The sequence below is a fragment of the Sinohyriopsis cumingii genome, chromosome 19, assembly GCF_028554795.1.
Source record: "Sinohyriopsis cumingii isolate HCF-2022 chromosome 19, ASM2855479v2, whole genome shotgun sequence".
NCBI lineage: Eukaryota > Metazoa > Mollusca > Bivalvia > Unionida > Unionidae > Sinohyriopsis > Sinohyriopsis cumingii.
Genome location: NC_142979.1, coordinates 67657475 through 67680132, shown reverse-complemented (window position 1 = coordinate 67680132; position 22658 = coordinate 67657475). Strand labels below are relative to the sequence as shown.

General features: G+C 35.5%; 1 protein-coding gene and 1 non-coding gene across 3 annotated transcripts in view; one reads left to right on the top strand and one right to left on the bottom strand.

Moving 5' to 3' along the window:
• Positions 1-7244, bottom strand: part of LOC149775884 (retinal-binding protein-like) — a 44120-nt gene extending 36876 nt beyond the window's left edge. For both annotated transcript variants that reach the window (XM_089943243.1, XM_089943244.1), the window contains exons 1-4: positions 7167-7244; positions 3191-3260; positions 945-988; positions 27-89 (exon numbers count right to left, since the gene is read on the bottom strand). In XM_089943243.1, the coding sequence (XP_089799369.1) occupies positions 27-89; positions 945-988; positions 3191-3260; positions 7167-7241 (252 nt within the window). In that variant the 5' untranslated portion in view covers positions 7242-7244. The remainder of the gene's footprint in view (positions 1-26; positions 90-944; positions 989-3190; positions 3261-7166) is intronic.
• A 2297-nt stretch (positions 7245-9541) lies between these two features.
• Trnar-ccg (transfer RNA arginine (anticodon CCG)) lies at positions 9542-9614 on the top strand. Its single transcript has one exon. It is a non-coding gene; the product is annotated as a tRNA-Arg (tRNA).
• Positions 9615-22658: the final 13044 nt, after the last annotated feature.

Below are 22658 nucleotides of genomic sequence, written 5' to 3'. Positions count from 1 at the left end.
AGATAGCTATGAATTGTAAGTGTTACCTCAGGTGGAGAGTATTCTGATAAGAGAAAATCTGCTCTGATATTTTCTTTGAAAGCTTTACTCTACAAAAGCAAGGATATTTAAATGTTAAATATTAACTTACTTCCAGCTTTTCTGTTTTCTTTACATGTTATGTTTATTCAGCTGTCTTGTGATCATGAAAACTGATGTAAAGTCCATTTATTAATATACTTATTCAAAACATGACGCAATTCTTTCCAAGTTCAAACGTGATTTGAAATTACCCATTCTACGATTAATATAATGGTAAAACTAAATCAGCAAAAGAGTGCGGTTTTTCACCGTATATTTACTCAGCTTTACTCAGCACCATCTCATGGCCTCTAAACAACATCCGGATTTTGATTTGATACTAGGCGTGAGTGATTGAACGCAGTATTGCATGCAGGTTGTGGAATAACATACTGACAAAATCCAGCAAAATATACTAAACTATAAGAATGTACACAAAATATACTAATTTATAAACATTTTACAGTAACATTCCTCTTCAAATTGAAAAATAAAATGTATTCATCACATCTAACGCAAATTTCGAATTTAAGATTTTTCTTCTTTAAGATCAAATGCTGGATAATCATAAATTCTGAACCTGAATTACATAATAAATACTGATTAACAGGAGAAAAAAAGAAACATTCAAGTGTCTTTGCGATCATTAAAAAATTTATGAGTCTTGCAGCAGTGTATTTCCAACGCTGAACAAGAATCTCAAAATACATTAAATTAAACTGATTAGAAATTTTGCTCTGGGATATATTCACTAAATATCATTTCAAAATGAATATTAAGTTTTAGAAAATAAATTCCAATTCAGACTGTCCGAAGCCTCCAATCATTTTACATATGAATGTTCATTTTGATCCACATTATTCTGGAACATTGGTATAACTTACCGCTCTGAACATTTGCTCTGCTTTAGACACATCATACTGTCGAGCTTGAAAATAAACAAAATTGTCAAATCAGGTTTCGAATAACAGGCCCGGCCCTTGGATGTGCGGGGCCCAAGGCAGCAAGTGATAAGCGCGGGGCCCCAAGCAAAAAAATTGCATTGCAAGTTAGCGCGGGGCCCAAGGTGGTTGCCTCGTTAGCCTTGCCCTACGGCCGGGCCTGTCGAATAGTTAATGCCCCCTTCCAAGCAGGCTTCGAATGATAAATACAGATATATAGATAATAAATAACACTACTTGTATAACTTAATGAAAGAGAAAGAGCGTACTTCGGTCTACGTTTATCCATCTGTCTTTCGTCCATCATAAGCAATTCAATCATTATTCGTAACAGGAGAATGTTTACAGTCGGTGGATAGTCATGTAGTGTGACTACAGACTGAAAAAAAAATGAATACATTGCTCCTTTTCAAAAGAGGAACGTGTACGGAAGCTAAAGGTGAAAATCTAAGACACCTGCAGTTTCGCAACAACGCACATATTCTTTTAGCTGTACATATGTTTTCATTGCATAATAAACTACACTGAAAGCCTAGCAAACATTATTTGCACAAAATAAAATGTTATTATTAAGGGTAGTGTTTCTATAAAATAAAATAAATAAATAAAAAAAACCCAAGTACATTAAATGAATCAAACGCGAAAAAAGAACTTCAGCAATCACTATATGAATGTCATCATCTTATCATAAGACCAGTAATACCCCCGACCCATTCTAATTTTGTACAGAACTTTTTGCAGTAGCTTTATTTTAAGCTTGGTTGTAGTCAATAATATATATATATATATATATATATATATATATATATATATATATATATATATATATATATATATATATATATATATATATATATATATATATATATATATATATATATATATATATATATATATATATATATATATATATATATATATATATATATATAGTGCTGTAGGAATCACAGTCTCTTAAGAAAAATACCATGTATAGTAACCTACGAGAAACCTTTCATGCCTGCATAAACCATAAACCGCAAATTAAATGTGTCATTAGCAGTACCTTTATTGTCTTCTTCAGCGGCTTGCGAAAGACGCGAGCAAAGGACAATAATGTCCCTTTACAAGAGAGTGGTTTCATTGCATCAAAAAAAAGCAAGGCTAATGTTTTATTAGCCAGAATTTATATCATTTCAATGAGATAACATCCTCGCTTCCACAAGAAAACTATGTCTTTTCACGATATTGCTATGTTATATCCACACATTGGTTCCTACGAGAAGGAAAGGTTTCGTGTTTTTTCTATGAGAAAGCAACTTCTTTCCCATAAAAGGCTTTGCTGTTATCCCAAAATAGCAATATCACGCACAAGAGAACTTAACATATTCCAGTCTGAAATTTCTTACAGTGGTGGAGGGGAGGTCAGAAATCGTTAGTGATAGGAGCACTTTTGGTGAACAACTGGACGCTTTTCGTTACAAGGTGGAATGTTTTGCCATAAAAAAAACTTTATAAGAGGGTAAACGCCACTGCTAGTGGTAATTTTGTTTAACGTAAGGACACATGTTGTAACCATGCATAAGGTTAAACGATATAAGAACTTTAATCTCAATCATGAACATTTGAATTTAATAGATCTATCATACCTTAAATAACAGACAAATAAGTGTAATAAATATCATGTTAAACTTTTATTAGATGATCTGAAGAGAAATAGATGAAATGATGTCAGAAAAGCAGAGGGAAGGGGCTGATAGTACCCCGAAGACAGTGAGGAGGGCACTGAGGACATATACCCTGAAATATTGATTAGGATCAAGTGTTACCTTGAAAAAGCAATGTTGTTCGCCTTAATTATTGCAACCAGTTTGCAAGACATAATCTCGCTTGAACAGTATACTTAAATCGAGCGAACAACGTACGCGTTCCTTTTTAATGGGAACAAAATAGGTTTCTGGTTGGGATGCCATGTTGTTTAGGTGGAAATGACAGAGCAGTGTCGTGGTAGCAGCATACGAATATCATGGGAACAACATAGCTTTCATGCAGAAACGACACGAGTTTTTGGTCTCTGGTTGGAACGATACAGCATTGGTAATGAGATATCTTTCTTATGGGAACGATGTAGTTTTGTCATGGGAATGCAATTTTATCTCTGTCGTCACTCAGCTTCTGCAGTCGAGATACATATTACTTATAACTCATACCTTTCAGCCATTTCCATAAATCTGAATCCGGTGTGCCTGGACGCACAAGGTCGCTGAGTCTGGCACGAAGCTGTAAATGTTAATAGTTTCAACAAATTATCACAAAAACACATACCAAGAGCACAGTAAATAATCAAATTCACTAATATCCTTTTCTAATAATTCAGTTTTTACTCATAATGTAAAGTTATGGCATTGACAATCCCCGTTAAAAGGGGGTGGGGTAGGGGCGCTTTTTGAAAGTTTCATTGCATTATACGTCGGACGGATGATCCTTTTACGGGGTCTTACCTATAAGATGCATGCAGTTATCATAAAAAGAAAGAAGTACCATTCGAAATATTGGTATTTAGGCCTACTAGTTAAGGTGACAATTTAGCTTAATTTGTCTTATACATATGAATAATTCATGATACTTGCAAATTGAACTTAAAAGGGATCTAGGATTTGTGCAGCATAAAATGCACAATATGCAAGTACTTTTTCAGTCTTGTCCTCATAAGTTTCAGGCAATTCATGAAGATTCTATTTATGCAACTGTGAATCAACAAAGAGATCAGTGTCTTTGTTTAATTATATGCACAGCCTTAGTTATTCGTAGTTCATACTTCAGATGCAGACGACAAGACTTTACGTGATAAAGACAACCATCATCCGTATTTATATGTTTGTTTCCAAACACCTTTTGTTTTGGAATATTTTCCTAATATTTTAATTGGCTTTTTCCTCTTACTGTTTCAAAATCAAATTAAAAAGTTCAAACCCTCAAAATGGCAATTATGGACATTCCAGATTCAGTTATCTTAGCATCAGTTGATATGAATAATGCCTCTGTTATATTTGTATAATCGCTTATAAATTCATATCCAAGTGCAATCATCAAAGACCCTGATATGGCGTCCCATAATGCGATGGCAGATTAGGATCTATGTTGTTTGTTCTACTGATTACTCCTAACAAATTATATATACCCAGATCTATCGCGCATACGCGACAGCCAACCTGGGTATGTGCAGTTTGCGGTTGGACTCGATTTATAAACAACAAAATGCATTACATTTTCAACAAATTAAGAATACGTTCTTTATGCATCCGCCGGTTTATTTACTGATCCACTCATCCATATATAATCCAACCACGCATTCGTTCATCTGTATATCATCTGACCATTCATCCATAGATAAAATGAAAATGCATCCATTCATCCATATATAATCTGACTATGCATCAATCCATTCATCCATAGAGAATCTGATAATTCATCTATTCATCCATAATCTGACCATCCATCCATTAATCCATATACAAACTGACCATCCATCCATTAATCCATATATAATCTGACCATCCATCCATTCATCCATCTACAAACTGACCATCCATCCACTCATCCATATATAATCTGACCATCCATCCATTCATCCATATATAATCTGACCATCCATCCATTCATCCATATACAAACTGACCATCCATCCACTCATCCATATATAATCTGACCATCCATCCACTCATCCATATATAATCTGACCATCCATCCATTCATCCATATACAAACTGACCATCCATCCACTCATCCATATATAATCTGACCATCCATCCATTCATCTATATATAATCTGACCATCCATCCACTCATCCATATATAATCTGACCATCCATCCATTCATCCATAGATAATCTGACCATCCATCCACTCATCCATATACAAACTGACCATCCATCCACTCATCCATATATAATCTGACCATCCATCCACTCATCCATATATAATCTGACCATCCATCCATTCATCCATATATAATCTGACCATCCATCCATTCATCCATAGATAATTTGACCATCCATCCATTCATCCATAGATAATCTGACCATCCATCCACTCATCCATATACAAACTGACCATCCATCCACTCATCCATATACAAACTGACCATCCATCCACTCATCCATATATAATCTGACCATCCATCCACTCATCCATATATAATCTGACCATCCATCCATTCATCCATATATAATCTGACCATCCATCCATTCATCCATAGATAATTTGACCATCCATCCACTCATCCATATATAATCTGACCATCCATCCATTCATCCATATACAAACTGACCATCCATCCACTCATCCATATACAAACTGACCATCCATCCATTCATCCATAGATAATTTGACCATCCATCCATTCATCCATAGATAATCTGACCATCCAATAATTCATCTATATATAATCTGACAATCCATCCATTCATCCATACATAATCTGACCATCCATTCATAGATAATCTGACCGTCCATTAATTCATCTATAGATAATCTGACCATCCATCCATTAATTCATAGATACTTTGACTATACATCAACTCATCCATAGATAACCTGACCATCCATCCATTCACTCATAGAAAATCTGATCATCCATCCATTCATCGGTAGGTGATATGACCATCCATCCATTCGTCCATATTTCAACTGACCACGCATTCATTAACCCATATATCGTCTGACCATCCATACCTTCATCGATATATAAATGCATGCAAACATATAAATAGTATAATAAGTGTAAGTGCAGCGTCCTTTAGCATCAAATTTTGACCCATACTTTTGCCAGTTTGGTTAATTTTTGAAAACTTTGCTTAAAACACTTTTCTATAGCATTTTTAACTAAAATTCTACTCTTTACCGTAAAATCTTAACTTTTATTCTTCTTTTAAGTTTATTAGCTGTTGTTTTAATGAACAAAAATTACTACAGACCAAATCTAAAAGCATTTCTTCCACCGTTCGAACCCCGGCCGAGTCATACCAAAGACTTACAAAAATGGTACTAACAGGTGCCTCGTTTGGCGCTCAGCATTAAGAGGTTAGTGTTAAGACTTGTCGGACTGGTGTCAGGATAATATGACTGGGTGGGACACCATGCTACGTGTCTGCGGCATGATGCCCCAGTGCTAGACATCACTATAAACTGCCACACTGCAGACATCGTAGCGATATGACTGAAAAGTTGTTAAAGCTACGTTAAAAATCCTAATCTCACGCACGCACACACACACACACACACACACACACACACTGGGACGACTAAGGCTGGGAAGTTCGTAACTTATTTTCTAGTAAAAGATTTACGTAAGGAATTTCTTCACCAACTTTTACGTGAAGAATTGCTTCGTAAACTCTAAGTCAATCCGTTTCTCAATTCCGAGAGAGAGAGAGAGAGGAGAAAGGAAGTTCAAGTCATTTGATGTAAGTGTCACTCGATGATGAAGACGTGACTACATTCTTGGGGAATTGAAGGTACTCGGGATCGAGCTGCAAAGACAAAGCCTGTTTGAGTTTCTGGCCAGCAAAACTGGTGTCGGCCCGTGGCTGGGGCTTTTTATACCCGCTTTCTTAAGACAACACCAAATATGGCGCGTTCCTAGCTCCTTGTGTTGGCCAGAATCTCAAAGCGAGGCTTCGTAGTCTCTTACAGATTATTGTCTAGGTCTATGTACATTATTACGTAAGTACTTCTGCAAGATCAGCCCATTTGCCCTCCATAGGAATCTTAGGAATCTGTCTAGTTCGCTATTTCCATAACCTGATGAATGTACTCTCTTTTTGTGCTGAGTCAGAGATACAAGTAATGCTTTGTATAAGATGGTTCGTACTTGATCATAATAGCGTAATCATTGTTGAATAGTAGTATATAATTGTAACACGAATAAATGGATTAAATCTCAATATATTTTAGTAGAGGATTACTTTCAGTATGATTTATCAATTTACTTCTAATACAATTTAATCAAAACTTACTCTTGATACAATTTAGAGGAATTTTTCAATCTTGTTACTTGTACTAAAAAATTCTGTCCTAATAAAAGCAATTAGTTAACATTTAAATAAATATGGTGCAAATTTAGGATTGTAGGGTAAAAATTAGAATTTTGGATTAAAATAACCTTATATAATGTTGTATACTTACTTTATCAATGGCTGCCGTTTCCTTAGCGCTGTATTTGGCATCCACTTCTAGTGGATTCGAATGACCATTCTCCATTTCAGTATTCTGCAAAAAAGAAAGGAAATTAATGTTGATGATGCTTATTATCCTTATTTCTCTAATGAAATACTAATTAGCAATTAGAACTGCCAGAGACAGATGTTTTATCAGTGACCATGGAAGCTGCATAGTCTTTGACTTACCGAATTCAAAACGATGTCTTAAAAGTACACGGGTTTGGGACAAGATTCAAGAAATGTTCCAAACTTAAGTAAATGGTACAAACTAATTACATACAATTACCCAGTTTTAACCCTTAAGTTAGGTAATGTATTGAGAAGCAAAAAATAAAGATGACATAAATTTATTCAGCCTTTGATACATGTCTTTAATGTTGCAATATACTATTAAGACCCAAATTTCTTCAATACTAAAAAAACGAATCGTTACAGCAGCTGTCAAAGGGTTTACAGAAGGTTGGTGCAATTTAGATACAAAGATAACCTGAATGTAATGACAGGTAATACGGTCCTATGTCCTACTTACGGCTTTGAAGTCCCTTGTGAATGATTTTAAAACGTATCTTGGTTTTCTTTTGCTCTCTCGTACTTACTGCCTTGAAGTCATTTGTGAAAGATTTTAAAACGTATCTTGGTTTTCATTTGCACTCGTTTCACAACTGAATCAAACCACCATTATCGTTAGTACGAAAGCACATTATATTCTATTTTAGGTCAGAGTAACGTATGCAATGTATGCCACACAATGCTGATGTACACGACAAGATCGCGGTTGTCTCTTCCTACAGCCTAATTGACTTGGAATACGTAAAAGGATAGTCATTAATTATCGAACAATGTGGGCTTGATTGTACCAGTATAATAAACAAGTGCACATTAATTAAATCACAAAAATAACATTTATAAATCCATAAAAATAGAACCGAATAGGCTTGAAACAGAGTATGACGTTTTACTGTTAGAAATGTCAAGGTCACGTTGACCTTGATTTTGGTATGACTGCGCTTAGGTGATAGCATGCTAACGCATGTGTGAGAAAGAGACAGAGATCAGCGACCCATATATTGACGAGAAAATGATAATAATGAGATGAATTTGTAAGCTAAGTAGGGATTTAAATATCAGCTGTGACATTTGTTGTATTACAAGCTATAAGATCTACTGGATTTTGTTTTCTTTCTATTTGTTTAAAATTAATTCTTCTACCCACCCAGTAAATGTTGTATGGATACCGCATATGCCCTAAGAAAGTCCATGCAAGATGTCGCCAAGGCAAGAATAGGAAAAAAGCAAGAAATAGGCAAAAATAATTACAAGACACTACGCCAATCCATGGATGTAGAATCGGTATACAAAATGTTTAAGACGCGTAAGTAGGATGCACTATGTGGAGTCAAGATACAGAGAAGGAAGCAGAGATACTGACTGTTATAAAGAATTTAATAGGGAAAGTAGAAGGCTCTGTCAAACCATATGAGATAATAGCATTGTGGAACACACCGTGATTAAAATAATGAATAATTAAAAATAGGAACTAAAATCATACTTTGATGAAAACGAGAGAGAGAGAGAGAGAGAGAGAGCGGTGATGTGAAATGGAAACCAAGTAGTGACAGAAAATAGAGTAGCACACGCAACGTACATAACGAAAAACTGCAACAAATAAACTGCAGACAAAGGCAAATGGCATTCTTACGTTGTCAATAAATCGGCATATACGCTATTGTACATTTCAAACCTGTTTTCATTACCTGTTCATCCAGGCAAAACCTATTCGACAGTGACATTATATTTGCAGTAGAAATACCATTTGTAGTCCTGATACAAAAAGATGGTTCACAATACTGAGTTACATGGATCAGCTTTCATATAAACAGTTTAATTTGCATAGCGATTAGAACAAAATCACTCTTTTTCACGAGTGGATTAAAACTACCCACATAATCTAGTGTATCCGTATTATTTGTATATAATGGTACCTGCATGTGAAACGGGGAGCGTAATAGAAGTACATGTATGAAAACGGTATCATTACAGATATCTAATATCGGGATTTGTGCACCAGTTATTTGAGTGTATTATGGGGATAAATATACATTTTAAGTACAATTGGTAACATACAAATTTTGTTTTTTGAATACATGAAATACGTGTTTTTCATTTAAATATATTTCCAGCCAACGTTGTAAATTCATTGCTCTGGAAGTTTATCGATATAGAATTATGTGACTATCTCTTTGATTATATAATTTGATAAATTCTGCAATCTGTATATTGCTTAAGCAATCTAATTAAAATCAGATCTCCGCTGTTCTACTTGGAAATCTGACAGCCACTGCTCCGGTGGCCCAGTGGTAAGAGCGTCCGCCTCCGAAGCGGAAGGTCGTGGGTTCGATTCCCGGCCGAGTCATACCAAAGACTTACAAAAATGGTACTAACAACGGCCTCGCTTGGCGTTCAGCATTAAGAGGTTAGTGTTAGGACTGGTCGGATAGGTCTCAGGCTAATGTGACTGGGTGGGACATCATGCTATATGTCTGTGGCATGATGCCCCAGTGCTAGACATCACTATAAACTGTCAAGCTGCAGACATCTTAGCAATATGACTGAAAAATTGTTAAAGCTACGTTAAAACTCCAAATAACACACATACACACAAAGAGCCATTGCTTACGGGTCATGTTCTGGTGAGCTTTGAATTAGCCAATATAATTGCAGGTTTCAGAAATTTGAAAATAATTTAAATTGCTCGGCACACATTGTATCTTCGCTAGCCAAGATTCGATATGATTATCCTATTTACACCTTGGCGGATCGAACATATATAGTTGTGCTTTGCCCTATCGATGTCTATCGGATTTCATGATTTGCCTCCCTTAGTATGTAGTGCCAACTAACCAACAGCGTGATGCATTGTGTATCCACCGAAAATGGTGGGGGCAATTGACCTAAAAAGAATACTTTGGAAGTTTAACATTGAACCTAAGACTATGTAACAGAAGGAAGCCATTACATGTGTATTTGAGTGAAATGTATTTGTGCAAACACGGACCGGCACTGGATACTTGCTTATATATTAGCCCATTCAAGTTGTGTGCTCCCCTTGATTCTATCATGTAGGAAAAACGCTACAATTTGAACGACCAAATTTTGATTGGATGCGGTGACTTGCCACCGCGTCCATAACGCCAAGGTGTATATAGGGTTATCACATCGGAACATTGGCTAGCGAAGATGCACACATTGATGCTCTTCAACCATACTGCTCAGTCTCTCTAACGCGAAGGTGTAAGGTTCTATCTGGTTGGCTGGGGGAAAAAATAGCGATTATGGTGATAACATAGGTCACAGAACATAACCCCTAAACGGTCGCTGTCAGATCTTCACGTAGGACAGTACAGATCTGATTTTAATCAGATTGATTGTTAAACCTTATTTCTATGCAATGTTTGGGTCTATTTACTCTAGAAGCCTATTTATATACTTTCTTTGGGTCCAGTTACTCTAGAAGATAATTTTCATACACTGTCTGGGTTCAATTACTCCAGAAGCTTTTCTCCATGCGCTGTTTGTGTCCAAGTACTCTAGAAGCTATTTCCATGCACTGTTTGTGTCCAAGTACACTAGCAGCTATTTCCATGCACTGTTTTGGTCTAATTACTATATAAGTTGTTTCAATGCATCGTTTAGGTCCAATTACTCTGATAGTTTATATTAATGCACTGTTTGAGCCCACTTACTCTAGAAACTATTTCCATGCACTGTTTGGGTCCAATTAGTCTAGAAGCTATTTCCATGCACTATTTGGATTCGATTACTCTAGAAGCTTATTTCCATACACTGTCTGGGTTCAATTACTCCAGAAGCTTTTCTCCATGCGCTGTTTGGGTCCAAGTACTATAGAAGCTATTTCCATGCACTGTTTGGGTCTAATTACTATAGGAGTTTTTCAATGTACCGTATGGGTCCAATTACTCTAATAGTTTATATTAATGCACTGTTTGGTCCACTTACTCTAGAAACTATTTCCATGCACCGTTTGGGTCCATTTACTCTAGAAGCTATTTCCACGCACTGTTTGGGTCCAATTACTCTAAAAGCTATTTACATGCACTGTTTGGGTCTAATTACTATAGAAGTTGTTTCAATGCACCGTTTTGATCCAATTACTATAGAAGCTATTTCCATGCACTGTTTGGGGCCTTTAGTTACTTAAGCAGCTTATTTCTATTTGCTATTTGGGTCCATTGACTCTAAAAGTTAATGTTTGGCGGAGCAAATAAAAACTGAACTTATTTGTCTTTTTACTCAACATTTTGAAGAAACGTTGTTATGACTGACTTTCCTCCATGCAGACTTCTCTTTGAATGTTGCAGATTGTATTGTTCTTATCTTAAGCAATATTCATTTTTCTTTTTAATGTTTGTTTCATTGTTTGTTCCAAACTAATTTCAGTCGGCAATTTGTTCAATACATACTATTTCTATGCAAATTTCAGTCTCTTTAAATCCATCCTATAGTTTACTAATGCAGTCATCGTTTGTGACAAAACTGAACATTTCAAAACGGATTAATGTTATGACTTAAAATATAATGGAACTTAGAAATAAGGAAAGCACAAAGATGTTTGTTAATTTATAAGAAAATAGTGTGATATATAGGGTTGGACGGGTACCCTACCCGGCTAGCCGCACTCGGTTAGGTTTTGCACCACTCAGATATACCCGGCCAGGCAAGATTTTGCAATACACGATAAAAACCGACCTGGAAGGGTCGTTGCCTTCCTGTTACCCTAACTGGTACCGGCAAATTGTCCCAAACAGTTCATCTCTAGTGCTATATACTGTCTGTATGATATTCATTTTACAGAGAAATTCGAACATTGTCGATAAACACAGTGGGGATATACATATATTTTTATCTCCTTTTTAATTCTGGTGTAATCAGGTCACGAGAATAGTTATATTACTTGTTAATAATAGAGATCTAAAGTATAAAGAAACTTTTAGGATCACAAAACATTTTAATGTCGTAATCGAATGTGTTTGAAAATATGCATTGTCCAAAAGAGGACGTTTAAATTTCAAAAATAGGGAAACAAAAAGAAAAAAGATATTATTAAAATAAATAAATGTCATAGAAATTGTGTATTAAAAAGGAACTATACAACTTAAAAATATGCAATGCAGAAAGAGAGGCTAAGAAATATAAAAGTAAGATAATAAAAAAGTAGGTGATTGACAAGAGAGAGAATAAAGTAGGCGGATAGAGAAGGACGAAATGAAGTGTAGGTGCATAGAAGAGGACGAAAGAACAGTAGGTGGGTAGGGGAGGACGAAATACGAGTAGGTGGATAGAAGAGGACAGAAGAAGAATATATGGATAGAAGTGGACAGAAGAAGAGTAGGTGGATAGACGAGGCCGAAGAGTAGGTGGATAGAGGAGGATGAAGGAAGAGTAGGTGGATAGAAGAGGCGGAAGAGTAGGTGGATAGAAGAGGACGAAATACGAGTAGGTAGATAGAAGAGGCCGAAGAGTAGGTAGATAGAAGAAGATGAAAGAAGAGTAGGTGAATAGGAGAGGATGAAAGAAGAGTATGTGTGTAGAAGAGGCTGAAAGAAGAGTAGGTGGATACAAAGGGACAATACAAGAGTAGGTGGGTAGAAGAGGACCAAAGAAAAGCAGGTGGATAGAGAAGGACGAATGAAGAGTAGGTGGAGAGAGAAGGACAATATACGAGTAGGTGGTTAGAAGAGGACAATGTAAAAGTACATGGATAGTTGTTGTTGTTGTTGTTGTAGTGTTTAACGCCATTTTTGCACACGATAGGCTATACATGGCGGCCAGTATTAATGGTGGAGGAAGAACCCGGGAAAACCCCTGGAAAGAACCACCGACCCACGAGAAGCTACTGGAAAGCTTTCTCACATACCCACATTGGCTGAATCCGAGACTCGAACCCACGCAGGCATAGGTGAGATGGCAGTGATCCGTAACGGAGAGCGCTTTAGACCACTCGGCCACTCGGGACACCTACATGGATAGAAGAGGACAACAGAAGAGTAGGTGGATAGAAGAGGAAAGAGTAGGTGGGTAGAAGAGGACGAAAGAAGGGTAGGTGGATAGAAGAGGACAAAAAAAGAGTAGGTGGATAGAAGAGGATGAAAGACGAGTAGGTGGATAGAAAAGGATGAAAGAAGAGTAGTTGGATACAAAGGGACAATACAAGAGTAGATGGTTAGAAGAGGACCAAAGAAAAGCAGGTGGATAGAGGAGGACGAAAGAAGAGAAGGTGGAGAGAGAAGGACAATATAAGAGTAGGTGGTTAGAAGAGGACACTAGAAAAGTACATGGATAGAAGAGGATAACAGAAGAGTAGGTGGAAAAAAGAGGACGAAATACAAGTAGGTGGATAGAGGAGGACGAAAGATGAGTAGGTGAAGAGAGGAGGAAAACAAAAAACCAACAGCTGGTTAGAAGAGGACAAAAAGATCACCTTTTTTAGTTTTGAAAAGCGTCATTACCAGAGTAAGATGTTTACAAAATTTAAAACATAAAAGATCAAGCAGTAATGAATTTGCTTATAGATTCTGAAAAGAGAATTATCTATCACACAAAGGGAGGAATTATTACTTCATTTTTCAAGAGAGACATGCAAAGAGGGTATGTTACGAATAGGAGTAAATTATCTTAGCAAATATACCTGATACAGTAGTGTCTGCAGTTATTGGGAATTGGTAATACAAGGCTAAAATACAGGGTCAGCCTTAGATCCTTTCTGTGGAGTCCCCTGTGAGCACATCATTTGGAAATAAACTTTTAAAGAAGTTTTATATGATATTAACTTAGTTAAATTACCAAGGGGCGAGGTCCCTCTGTTCGGGCCAAATTGGTTGAATCGGTCTAAGTCCGGCCCTGATAATATACTTATGAAAGTTAATACTTAAAAAAAAAAGATTTATAAAGTATCGGTATACAGTGGAAATGGTTCTATTAATAAGTGCTATTAACGTCTTTTACTCACAAAAATAACACAAATGGATTTATTTTTCAAATGGATATTTAAAAGCTTTTGATAATACCGCTTGGAAATTAGTACATGAGGCTTCTACGCTTTACAATTTTGGTCAACAAGTTAGACAATGGATACTTATATTTTATAAAAGTGTAATAGATATGAATTACTCTTCTTTAGCATCGATCTTGGCAAACGCAAAGAAGTTCCTCTTTCTACATATTTGTTTCTTTTATTACTTTGAACTTTATCTAACATGGCTTGTAATAATAGGAGTATTTAATTTAAATGTATAAATGGATATAAAAATAGAAAATTGCACTACAGCTTAAAAGTAAACATTGAAAAAAACAAACAACTAAAATAAGAGCTTTTGAATTCTCATATACAAATATTTACCAATTTAAAATTTTAATGAGAGTCATAGTTGACCATCTAAGGGATTAATTTGTCAACATATTCAGAAAAAAATGATCAAGAATGACTTCGAAAATGAAAGTAACGATACTGCGAACACATTTGCATGAATGGAGCCTTAAAATGTTTGGAAAGATATGAGAAGGTTGTTGAATCGTTGGTATTAGCTAAGCTAACGCGATTGTTTTTCCCAATCAGTCATTTGAAATTATGAAAGGACTTTAGAAGATGATCCACCATTTTGTATGCAACATTGAACCAGTAGCTGAACAATTATAAATCGTGTCGAGAACTCGGGACTTAGATAAAACATTTGACGTCTGTTATGAAGTCATTGAAAATATCTTGAATGATAACGGTTAATTTTCAAGAAATCATAATGACAAAGTATTGCTGATTATGTTCTTTGTAAATTGCTTTTAAAGTAGTATCCATCAGTTTACTTAAATGTACCTCAAATAGAAGATTTAGCTGGACAGTCTAGAAACTCTTGTATGAAGACGTCCTTCATGCATGGCCAGAGATATAGGTTATTGAAAATAAAAGAAAATGTGTGTGTGTGTGTGTGTGTGTGTGTGTGTGTGTGTGTGTGTGTGTGTGTTGTAATATTTGAGTTTTAACACTTTTCCAGTAATATCGCTACTATGTCCGCAGTGTGGTAGTTTATAATGATGTCTAGCTGTGGGGCATCATGCCTCATGCATGTAGCATCATGTTCCATCCAGACTCATTATCCTGACACCAGGCTGATCACTCGTACTTACCTCTTAATGCTGAGTGCCTAGCGAGGCAACTGTTAGTACATTTTTGTATGTCTTTGGTATGACTCGGCCGGACATCGAACCCGTGACCTCCCGCATCCGTGGTGGCTCTGATCACTAGGCTTCCGGAGCGGTAAAAGAAAACAAAAACAATACGACGCAAATCTTCTCGAAAGCTTTACACGAATGTCTACAGACCGATTTGCAAGACAACCACTGATCCGAAAACTGTTGGTCAAACTTTCGCGGTTGAAAGAGTTATGTTTATTTACCATTCTGTTTTGTACAGAAGGTTTGCTTTTATCTTGAAACGATGTTTATAGATGTTTCCATTTTTCCCCACCAATTACTTGTTTAATCTATATATCCAGTAACGTTATATATTTCAGTTTATAATTTATCGTTATATTGTTCCAATACGTCTTTTTGTTCAAGATAGGTTTTGGAGATGATAACACATGTGCATTTTGCAATACTGTAGAAGAACACTGATGCATTTGTTTTACAGCTTTCGTATGGTGAAATAATTTTATCTGCAGGTTCTAAATATTTGTGAAATTGCAATTTAAATTAGACAAGTTGTTGAAGTTAAAGCTTGATATCAAATGGGGATATTAGCTAACAAAATCAAGTTTCTTTAATATTTCATATTGTTAGCGACAACTCGTGTTGTATATAGGTTGAAATGTAAAGACCAAAATAGTCATGTATTCAACAAATTCATTCTAAACTGGTTTTCTATTTCATATTAGAAACGAATCAATTAAAAATCGGTGAATTAAAAAGCAATGTGGTGTCCTTAAAACTGAACGATGAGATGGCATTCTGTAATAATTATTAGTAAATTTGGCTATATCATAAAATTGTGTTTGTGTTGAGCAATATCAAAGATCTGTAAAATCATGTATTATGCATTGCTTTGACATGTTATGCTTTAAGTCCCCTTTTTCCCGCGCAAACAGAAAATGTGGGAACTTTTGTGTAATATCTTGGAGTCTGATGATCAGAGTTAAAAAGAAAATAAAATGACGTCGTATATTTATGCTGTCGATACATGTACCTAGAAATTTGTTAACCATTCTTTCATCACCATCTTATGGTGTATTCCATCCGTAATGCGTATCAGTGGAAGAGATACTGCTTTGTAGCTTACCTGTTAACGTAAACAACACATCGACAAACGTCACTCGGTTCTGACCTGGATTCACTCAAAGAATCCAGCAGAGAAAGTTTTGAATATCAGTACCATCCAGTCCATAGTGAGTGTAGTGATGAACACTAATGACACTTGCATTACCTTCAAGCTCATTTGAACCCCATTAAATTTATATTGGAATCGTAGCTATTATACCGTTGTATGACAGTATTACAAAAGAGGAAAGTTTGTGCATGTGGAAATGGGAGTCCAGGCATGTGGAATTTCAGGCAAGGCATATGTTTTTTCTTAATTAACTCACCAGCCCTGGACCTGTGTCTAAAACTATTTTTATTTTGAGCAATGCTGCCTATTTGTGGAAAGAAAACAAAAATGATGTCTACTTTGATGTAGAAAGCTTGGTTAGACAGTACCCCTTTCCGTGTTAATTACTTTCGACATTCAGTGAAAAAAGTTTAGTATTTCATCCCGTCAGCACGAAATTTGCTGCATATCTAAAAATTGTACATCGAAGCGATACATTGAAGACCAAATGAAGAAAAACACAATTGTTGGCTTAAATGCAAGTAGATGTAACGAAACATTCTTATTCTTATTTACAGAAAATGCGACTTTTATAGTACCAAATAAGGGGTCATAATTCATAGAGTTAAAGATGTTTCGAGATTGTGTATCATTAGCAAATTTATTTTAATTAGTTTTCGTTTATATTGTTATGATGGGGAGAGACAAAAGATTGACCAACTTGAGAAAAAGAAATCGGTTGCCTCGTTATACTGCCAAGTATCTCCATCATAGCCTTGGTGTAATCTTCTGATATGTCCACTCTTGTGATATGCCAACTCTTGTGATATGTCCACTCTTGTGATGTGTCCACTCTTGTGATATGTCCACTGTAATGATATGTACACTCTTGTGATATGTCCACTCTTGTTATATGTCCACTCTTATGATATGTCCACTCTTGTGACATGTCCACTCTTGTGATATGTCCACTCTTGTGATATGTCCACTCTAATGATATGTCCACTCTTGTGATATGTCCACTCTTATGATATGTCCACTCTTGTGACATGTCCACTCTTGTGATATATACACTCTTATGGTATGTCCATTATTATGATATGCATAGTCTTATGATATGTCCACTCTTGTGATATGTCCATTCTTATCATATGCAGTCTTATGATATGTACACTTTTATGATATGTACACTCTTGTGATATATATACTCTTGTGATATGTACACTCTTGTGATATGTCCACTCTTGTGATATATACACTCTTATATGTCCATTCTTATGACATGCATAGTCTTATGATATGTCCACTCTTGTGATATATACACTATTATGATATATACACTATTATGATATGTCCATTCTTATGATATGCATATTCTTATGATATGTACACTCATATGATATGTACACTCTTGTGATATATATACTCTTGTGATATATCCACTCTTGTGATATGTCCACTCTTGTGATATGTCCACTCTTATGATATGTCCATTCTTATGATATGCATAGTCTTATGATATGTCCACTCTTGTGATATATATACTCTTGTGATATGTCCACTCTTGTGATATATACACTCTTATGATATGTACATTCTTATGATATGTCCACTCTTGTGTTATATACACTAGTATGATATGTCCATTCTCATGATATGCATAATCTTATGATATGTACACTCTATGATATGTACACTCTTGTGATGTATATACTCTTGTGATATATACACTCTTATGATATGTACACTCTTATGATATGTACACTCTTGTGATATGCCAATTCCTCCCATCCCCATTCTCTCTTCAATTTAAAACAAATACAAAATCCCCAAATATCCTTGAATATTGGTTTGAACCTCTGAAAGTATTTATTTATGTTTTCTTTATTTTTTTATTCGAGTACTGATTATATTCATAATATTGAAATATAACCTTTAAAAGAAACATGACAAAATATAAACAAAAGATCGGTTCGATGTTAGTTTACAAGTTCATGTCTGTGTCATATTTTTGATACTTCGAAACGATGCTATTAGTTCTTCACAAACAGTAATTGCATGCAGCGTTCATTAGGAAAAAAATACATTTAATAATTTCCTCCCTTTATATACATTCTTGTCTCCTTGTACCTCTATTTGTATTTAACACAAAACAGTGTTCAGCACTCCTCACATGACCTTATTTCATACATTATAAGCACATTACATGTTGTAATTGCCTATGCGTTTAACTTTATAGAAAGCTGTATTTCCTTCATCAAGTGTTGATCAAGTGTGGAAATACATATTAGATATCCAATCAAATGAACAATCACAATATATTTCGAAAACTTAAATTATACTTTACATTTTAGCTGGTGTAGGGAAATTAGCTTGTGAATATAAAGTGTAGCAACAACCTGTCGTTTTAAAACTTCAAACGTGACTAATGATGAGTCAGTTTGTCCTGAGCTTTGACCCAGTCCTGTTGACTTAGAAAAATATTGTCACGGGATTTATAAAGTCTAATATTTTTAAACCTTGCTGGTTTCTCAAAATAAAAAGTACTGAAGATTTTTAGGTGAAGTTTAAGATTTGATGTGCCAGGCCTGTTAGCCTTGGTGTATGTTCGGGGTGTTTTTTGTAACCGATGGCGACGCAGTGACATAATGTTAGTACTAAAAATAACGCACTATAAATTGAATGGTTCTTGTAGCGAGAAGCTTTATTTTATTGTATACTATGTGTTAGTATATGCTCAGATTTTCTACAGTAATGTGCAGGTCTGGACAACCACTCTGGTTAATAAGCATTAATATGTTCATCAATATTGACTTGTTATGAGGCTATATCGACACGCATATTTTTATACTTATACTAGCTTTTTTAAAGTTATGATCTTTGTATGGTTGAATTGGAAAATATAATGAAAACACCATCTTTCTGAAATGGAGACACATTAATGCCATCTAAATGTTGGAGACAGAGATAGTTTACTTCCTGACTTGTTAATGGTAACCATGCTAGCCTCTCCCCAACAACATACACTCTAAGAAAATAAGTGGTTTTTCAGTGTGAATGAAACACGGGGATAAAAAAATACCTCTCCTTTATAAAGAGTACGTTTTGCAACAATGGAACATGAATGCCTCACATTGACAAGCGAGCCAAGTTAACCAGACGGACGGATGGGGCAAGAGTTACGCAATATGCCCTTTACATTCGTGATTATTACCCGTTTTTTGATAATGGATTAACACTTGAAGCCGTTTAAAAATACTCCTGAGGGCTGTGTAAAAAGGAACGTGACTTATGCTCTGTATTGAAATCACATTTCTTGCTTTCTTGAGATGGTCAACATCATCTTCCTGTAAATTGTTTGATACTGATACATACCATTTCGAAACTTCTGCCATTATTTTTTTTTATCTTTGCCTGCAGTCACGCATGTCTGACGGCCAATGTGTGTGTGTGTGTGTGTGTGTGTGTGTGTGTGTGGTTGTTGTATTCGATTTTAAATTATATGTATCAGTAAGGCTTTGACAAAAATTTCACATCTGTATGAGCTGCTTTTTTAACGCCGGTGTAGCAGGCCAAATTAACCCCTGCCCAGATTAAACCCGGGTATAGTTTGGCCCAGGCCATAGTATACCCCGGGGGATAAACTGTCCTAGGCTAAACTATGCCCGAGGGTGTAAAATAGCCTGGGCCAGACCATACCCCTTCAGGCCAGAATATGCCCCACTTGTATATTAAATTAATGTTTACTTATCGTTCTGGTCTTTACGTGTAGCAGGAAAACATGAACAACAATCATCACCGCCTTTTCTGAGTTTATTGAGGTATGTTTTAGCTTCAGCTTAAAGAAATGAGAATACCATTGTGATTTAAGAACTAGAACATATTGATGGGAGTGTTGAAAATATAATAGTTAACCAATACAATTGGACTGGAAGAAATGTGAGGTATATGTTCTATCATGATTCTTGATTCCTTCTTCAAGTTTTCCACAAAAAGCTCAACTTGTTGTGCATTGACACTACCACGATAGTGTACCACATGATTAACACTGTCTCTGGACATGAAATGTGTATATATATATATATATATATATATATATATATATATATATATATATATATATATATATATATATATATATATATATATATATATATATATATATATATATATATATATATATATATATATATATATATATATATATATATATATATATAATGTTATATTATATGTATATACCTTGACAGACTACGAGTACGACTGAAACATGTCACTTAACTTACCTGACAAAGCTGAATCCTCAATAAACCGTTGAAAAATTAAGTAATTCTTGTGTATATCGCTCAACACTATTGATATCATGGGGGTATAATTTGGCCTGAGGGGTATGAATTGGCCTAGGCCATAATATAACACAGGGGTATAAATTGGCCCAGGCCATAATATACCCCAGGGGTATAAATTGGCCCAGGCCATAATATACCCGGGTATAATCTAGCCTAGGCCGCTTTAACCCCAGGTATACTCCGGACTGGGGGTATACTATTGCCTGTTACACCGGGTCTGTTTTACACCAACGCTCCAGCCCAGTAGGCCAGTGTCGTTCATACTTTGCAAGGAAGTAATATTTTCTCTCGTTGAGGTCATGGGTCATGTTTATGAATTTGTGTGATATCCATCCATCCATCCATCCATCTATCTATCTATCTATCTATCTATCCTCATACTACATAAATTGTCACGTAATTTCAGCAAAATACGTTTTTATAACTCGTGATAAACATTAAAGGGAGCACAGTTTGGAGTCTCTTATCAGGTATTGTCTCATAAATTCTTGAAATATTTTTACATTACTAAAAGTTTATGCACACATGTTTTATACTAACAACCGAACACTTACCAACATCGTCGGTCTATAAAGAGGTCCCCCAGTAAACAGGACTCCTGTATAATATGGTTCCTGATAAATCACATGTATGATCATGGATCCCACTGTACTGGTTGATTTCGTTATTTCCACAAGATCGTACGCTTGTATCAAGCGATCTCCTTTGTTACACGTTACAATTAAATGCCTCTGGGCGATATAGCCACATACCATTAAGTTCTAATATATACATTGTACGTTAAATGTCTCTTCATATGGCTATGTCAGTTACCAATCTACTAATATAATCTGCAACGGTAGGATCGATGAAGAAACACAATTTAATTACTTTGTCCGTTGCGCTGATGGAAATCGGCTTAGACCAAATTGTTCTTCTTAGGTAGCTATGTCAAAGTTGATCCTATTAAACCATCTTTTGTAAGCCTACTTGCAGAAGCTGCGATGTAAAGCAAGTTTCTCCAAATGTAATTTTTCCAAAATATGATGGAAACCGTGCTTTTAAAATAAGAAGTACAAAGTCAAATTATTTCCCCTTAAGACACAAGAACAAATATCCACTTCAAGTGGTGAACATATTATTATTATTATTATTATTAAATCGGTCCAGTCTATCAGCAGCGTTCACATCTTTAGTCAACCTTGTACTTACATATTACGTATACACTGTACCATGTAGGCATATCTCCGTACAGTTGGGGAATCAAATGGGACACCAGCAACAATAATGAATCACATCCTGGATATGTTTGCATAAGAGGATGCGCAATAACGTTTGCCTGGGCAATGAAGTAGGATTACGTTTGAGATACGAGGAATAAGGAGAGTTTAAATGAATGTCGAAAACGTATATTGAGTCATGAATTTATTTTGCGAAAACGAAGTCAGCGTTGCTTTTGACTTTATTTGGTTTGAATGTTGCATTCTCCTTGTCCTGAAAAATGGCGTTAAACCCTACAACAACAACAACAGCATCTCCTTTGAAGTGTCCGTACGGAGTAAATCATGAGAAATCAGAAGCGAAGATTTGTTTTTCTTTACAGCTGGACAACTAAGCTGATAATATGCGTCACCCATAAGAACATGCTTTCTATTGCGTTATCAGCGATTACTATCATTATTATTATTATTATTATTATTATAAATTACATACTAAGTGAAGAGATAATAGGTACCACGCCTTTTGGCCTGTA